This window comes from Emiliania huxleyi (assembly GCF_000372725.1).
Source record: "Emiliania huxleyi CCMP1516 unplaced genomic scaffold EMIHUscaffold_88, whole genome shotgun sequence".
Taxonomy (NCBI): domain Eukaryota; phylum Haptophyta; order Isochrysidales; family Noelaerhabdaceae; genus Emiliania; species Emiliania huxleyi.
In genome coordinates, this window is record NW_005195441.1 from 170,592 (window position 1) to 176,131 (window position 5,540).

At 65.6% G+C, this 5,540-nt stretch overlaps 1 protein-coding gene across 1 annotated transcript in view; it reads left to right on the forward strand.

The window, feature by feature from the left end:
• Positions 1-555, forward strand: part of EMIHUDRAFT_107175 (putative valyl-tRNA synthetase) — a gene marked incomplete at both ends in the record, with an annotated part of 5,487 nt that extends 4,932 nt beyond the window's left edge. The window contains 2 exons of the mRNA XM_005758139.1: positions 52-237; positions 319-555. Of these exons, the coding sequence (XP_005758196.1) occupies positions 52-237; positions 319-555 (423 nt within the window). The remainder of the gene's footprint in view (positions 1-51; positions 238-318) is intronic.
• Between the last annotated feature and the right edge of the window lie 4,985 nt (positions 556-5,540).

Consider the following 5,540-nt stretch of genomic DNA (forward strand, 5'->3'; position numbering starts at 1 on the left):
GGGGCACGCCCGTTGACGCGCCCGTGAAGAGTCCACACCCACGCCCACCAGGCACGCGCCCGAGGTGTACATCGTCTGCCGCGCGCCCGCGGCGGCGGCGGTGGTGGCGTCCAGCTCGAGACGCTCGCGGCGCTGGCAAAGTCGTCACGGTCGCCGCCGCCCACGCTGCACCTCGTGGCGGAGGGCGAGGCGCCGCCCGCCGGCTGCGCAACGGACGTGATCGACGCGAGCCTCGAGGTGCCGCGCGCAGCGCTGCACGTGGCCGCCAGCTCGCTGCCTGGCGGCGGCCGCCTCACGCGCCCGCCGACCCGCGCGCAGGTGCACGTGCTGCTCAAGGGGCTGATCGACCTCTCGCGCGAGGTTGCGCGGCTGCAGAAGGAGGCGGCCGCCGTCGAGGGCCGCCTCGCCAAGCTGCAGGCCAAGATGGCCATGCCCGAGTACGCGACCAAGTGCAAGCCGCAGCAGCAGCAGGAGGACGCGGCGAAGGCGCAGGGGTGCGAGGGCGAGCTCGCCGCGATCGGCCGCGCGATCGCGCAGTTCGAGGCCGCCGCGTGAGGGGGGGGGGGGGGGTTCGAGGCGGGAGAGGCGCGCGGGAGGCGCTTCGTGGGCCACATGGACGCGCGCAATATCTAGTCGGTGTCACTATACTGGGTAGACTACTCACCCCACCCTTGCTTTTGGTGTGTTCGAGAGCCCACCTACAAATGCAAATGTTGGTCTCCGTGTTTTCAGGAGAAGTGAACAATCTCCGGCCGGAGCACGCGCGAGATAACGCGAGCAGCGCAGCGCGCGCGGCGGGCATGTTTTGCGAGTATATGGGACAAAAGCGTCGAAAATGTCCCAAAAAAGCGTGTCTCGAGTTTGTGGCAGCCCCACAGCCGGCGCGCGCTGCCAGGAAGCACCGCTCGCGTGTCGGCCGCACTCCCTGGCACCCGGTGAGTGCGGCCGACCGACCAGACCGATTAGGCTCGACGCCGCGCTCGCTGTGGGGCTGCCACAAACTCGCCGCCGAGCGTGCCACCGACGGCGTCCCGGCGGAGGTGATGGAGTGTGAGACCTGAGGCTGCGGAGGTGACGCCTGAGGTACCGGGCCGTGCACGGCGACTCAGCCTGCGACCGCCACGGGCTCAGACGAGACTTGTCGACGCGTTCCGGCTCAGCTTCACCGTGGTCCTCGGGCGTCTGTCGACGTCAGGACCACCCATACAGCTCGCGGGTTTGAGGTCGCAAGAGCCAAGATGGTGGCGTTTGGACATCCCAACCATCACACAAGACAGCCTGTAGGTGGTGGCGGGACGGCGCAGTGTTTGTGGCACTCGGCAGTAGGCACCCGCGGCAGGCGCCTCGGCGCGCGCACGGCTCGCAAAGTTCGAACGAGTACTGCCGCCCGGCCGCCTCAAGGCTGCCGGGCGGCAGTACTCGCCTCGCAAGGCGCGCACCGGCTGCTCTGGCTGCTGCGCCGGCGGCCGCTGCGCTGGCCGCTGCTGCGCCGGCTGGCGGGCGATACGGCCGCCGGCGGCCGCTGCGCCCGCGCCTTCCCTCGCGGGCGCCGTCGCGCCGCGCGCGCCCAATTCTGCTGGCACACGGCACGCGTCGTCACTCAGCCGCGGAGAACAGGCGGTGCTGTGCGCGAAGCGCGCGCGATCTCGTACTTTTAAGGCTGGATCCGGCCATTCCAAGGGTATACCTTTGAGAATCCCCAGCGTCCCACCCTCCTAGTCACACTCTCAATATCTCGACTATCCAACATGAAGTGCTGCGATCGGGAGTGCCCCATTTCTTTTTTCCTTTCTTTTTTTGGGTCCTGTGGGCACCCTAAGCCCCGTCTACCCCCGTCTACCGGTAGACGGTAGACGGGCCACCCCTCAGATTATAAATTCGGGTCAAAAAAAGAATTCTCGCATAAAAAAGAATTCTCGGACGCGTTTCAGGCTCCTCCTTCGCTGTCCCATCTCCTCATCTCTTTCCCGCCTGGGCGGGGCGGCGGGCGGGCGCGCGCCGCGCGGTGCGGAGCGGCGTGTGCGTGTGGGTGTGACTGCGACAAGGCTCAAGGGGCCACTCGCAAGGGTGAAGGGAGCGCGGGTCGCCGCCGTGTCTCTCGCTGTGGCGCGTCCGCATACCGGTTACCGCTAGCGCAAAAGCCAAAAAGGTACACGTAGTAATATACACAGGCCTACAGGCCTACACTGCAAACAAATACCACACAAACCCGATTGTCACGAGGCCACTAGAGCCGCACCGATTGCTGAGCTGGCATTGCCCTCCGGGCAGTCTCTTGAGCAGCCGAGGTCGTCCACCGCGCAGAGAAGCCGCTGGCAAAAGACGCCGAGCGTGGCGCCCGTCTCGTCGGGGCAGCGTGGGCCGGACGGAGTCGCGTGTGGCAGTGGCACAACAGTGTCTGGCCGGCACGGCATCTCGAGGCCGCGCACCCAAAAGGCCACCCGCAGGCCGTACGCCTTGAGCGTGAACTGGAGGTCGAGGTGCCACGTGCCGCTGCCCAGGTCGTGCCCACACCGGCCCATAAAGTAGAGGTAGTCGTCCAGCAGCCGCTCCGCGCCGAGGGACGGCACCGGGGTGAGGACGAAGCTGGTGCTCGAGACGCCTCCCGCGCTCACGGCAACCTCGGTCGCCACGCCACGTGACATCGGGCCATGTGCGCCGGCGCGGTACGCGTCGATCTCGATCGCGCTGAGGCGGAGCGTCCAGAGGTTGGACGAGTCGAAGCTGACGGGCACCACGAGGTGCACGGCCGCAGACGGAGGAATGGTCGAGACCGACAGCCCTGCCGTGATTCGGAGGTAGTGCACGCAGACGACCAGCAGCCGCGGCCAGAAAACGAAGGCGCACGCGCCGAGCGCGACGACAAGAACCGCGCAGCACGAGCAGGAAAGCGCGCGCCGCCTGCCACACCTTTGGGTGCGAGGCGGAGTCGCGGCAGGATCGCAGTCGTGGTGCTGGGATGGCTCGCCGACGAGGCTGACGCGTTGCGAGGTGGCGGTCTGCTCGGTCAACATGGGCGGCTGGCGCCGAGTCATTACTAGGGCTCAACACGTAGCCGGATCTGATTGAGTGCGCTTGCGAGAGGCTTCTGCTGTGGGTTGAATGCCGGTACCCGTACGCGGATCCAGGAGCCCTTGTCACAGCAGACTGGCGCCAAGATTGCCTGCACGCTGCCCGCACTACGCGGGACTCCATACCCGAAAGAATTAAAAAAAGAACTCTCTCTCACAGCAGACAGGCTCGACACAGGTGCGAACTGGCGCGTGCTAGTACTATCACCGGCACACCACCGGAGCCGCCTAAGCGACTCCGTTAAGAACGGCAATGCACTTAGCTCCGTGCACCCGAAAGAATTCTACCATATAAGCCCCTCTCACAGCAGACGGCTCGGACTGGCGCTACAAATGGCACAGCAGGCGACGGCCCCTTACGGGTCGTCAAAGAGGCCGGCGTACTCCTCCGGCCGCTCCTCCCCCTCCCAATCCTCCCCGGGCTCTGGCTCCTCCTCCTTCGCCCGCGCCCTCGCCCCCCGCCGGCGGCGGTTCCGTGCGGCCGTCGCCCCCGCCCCCTCCCCGCCCCCATCACGGCCGGAGCCGTACCACCCAGCGCGCACGAGGAACGAGGACTGAGCCTCAACCTCGTCCACCCTCACCGCCCTCACGGCGGCGTCGCACGCCTCAGCCCGCGAAGCGCCAGCAGCATGCGCCGCGGCGTACGCCGCGTCGCCTACCGCCCGTCTGCCTCGCGAGAGACGCGGCGCGCCACTCGTCCTCCAGCTCCGCCGAGTCCCATAGCGGCCCCGAAAGAAAGAGAGGGGAACTCAGAGGTGACGAGAACATCTGCACTGACCTCGGTCTCTGGCCGTTGGAGGAAGTTGGAGCAGGGCAATGGTCGCGCCGCCCTCGACTCAAGGGGCTGCCTTCCATCCGCCGCTGCCCAGGCCGGGGGAGGGGGGGAGACCTCCTGTTCCTCGCGGAACGGGAGCCCCTCCTTGCCCGGTCTGCGATGCAGGGCGGTGGTAGTGCCATCTTCGTATGTGATATGAGAGGGAAAAGGCTACTCTGCACACTTTAAACACATTTTGACGCGCTAGGAAGCGCCATGAATATCATTTGAAGTGCTCTCTTTGGTCTGTGCACTGTGGAAAGTGAAAGGGGTCGCTTATTCGCAGCTCTTTACGCGGCGGTCGGCGCGGATGGATGGAGTGGTGACTTTCGCCGGCAGCTTTCGCAGCTTTAGGGCAGCCCTGTGAAAAGGGGGTGCTTCGCGCAGCTTTAGCGCCAAAAGTGGCGCGAAAGTGCTTTCGCTGGAGGCTTAAGCCACTTTTGCAGTTTCAGCCCTAAATCCCGGGTCACTTTCGCGTACGTACTATCCCCTCGGGGCCGTGCCGCGCCACATCAGTCATCCCACGCGCATCATCCGCCATCCGCGAACACGACAGCACCGTTTGCACGCCCGACTTGTTTGGCTGCAGGAAGACCACGCCAGAGTTCAGCTCGGGAAACGCGAGCGGCACCTCGAACGCAGCCCTCCATGATGAGTTTCTCACGTACGTGCTGCCGTCATGGTTGATGGCCATCGCGAAGTCGTAGGTACGCAGAAAGGCGCGGCCAGCCAGATGAAAAAGTTGCGGTTGGCTGTGGCAGGCGATGGCATCCGTGTCGAGGAACAGCGAGAGTCGGTAGGGAGCGGCCATGAAGGCCGTGATTTTCAGCATCCTAGTCGTCGTCTTGTCGAGTGTGCTCCCACCACGGGTGAGGAAGCGCTCCCAGAAGGCCTTCAGCTTGTGCCGCGCGGTGGCCACTGTTTGGGAGTGCTGGCTGCGCGACGCCAACTCCAGCGAAGCTTGCTCTGCGGAAACGCACGCCACTGTCGCTACGATGGCCTCGCACGTGGCGAGCGAAGCGTTCGTGGTGAAGACAGTGCTGGCGTGAAGGACGTTGACGGCCCGAACGGATTGTGCCAGCTCGTTCCAGTACATTTCAGCCCCAACCACGGCCCAGACGACGCCTTCCGAGAGGGCGTCGGCGTTTGAGCTTGGAGCCCTGGTGCTGTCATCCGACTCCAGCGGGCGCGACTCCGCGCGAGTGCTGGACGCTTGCGGGTGGAGCTTGTGTCGGTGCCTCCGACCACTTGCGAGAGCGAGAGCTGCAGTGCCGGTGCCGGTGTGTCGTTGCGAGAATCCACGGGAGACATCAGGCGCATCCGGAGCAGGCGAGCACGGTGGCGCGCAGTACTGCCCAGCACATGTGTGCACATGCAGCGCGAGAAGGAGCAATGCGCGCTGCATGGTTGCGCTGTGCGAGCCGTCCACGTGGCGTGACCGGGCTACCCTCCCAGTCCTTGGCGTAGCTCAGCTCCTGCGGCTGCTGCGCCCTCGCCAGCCGTCGTGTGGCCTGTTGCCTTCAATGACCGTTGCCTTCCCTGCGTCTAGGAGCGCGCCACAACGCGAGGTGGGCCTCGTGCCCGCGCAAAAGCGGCGCCCGCCGAAATCCCTGCTTTTCTTTCTTTCCGTAGAATTCTTTCTTTCCGGGAGATCA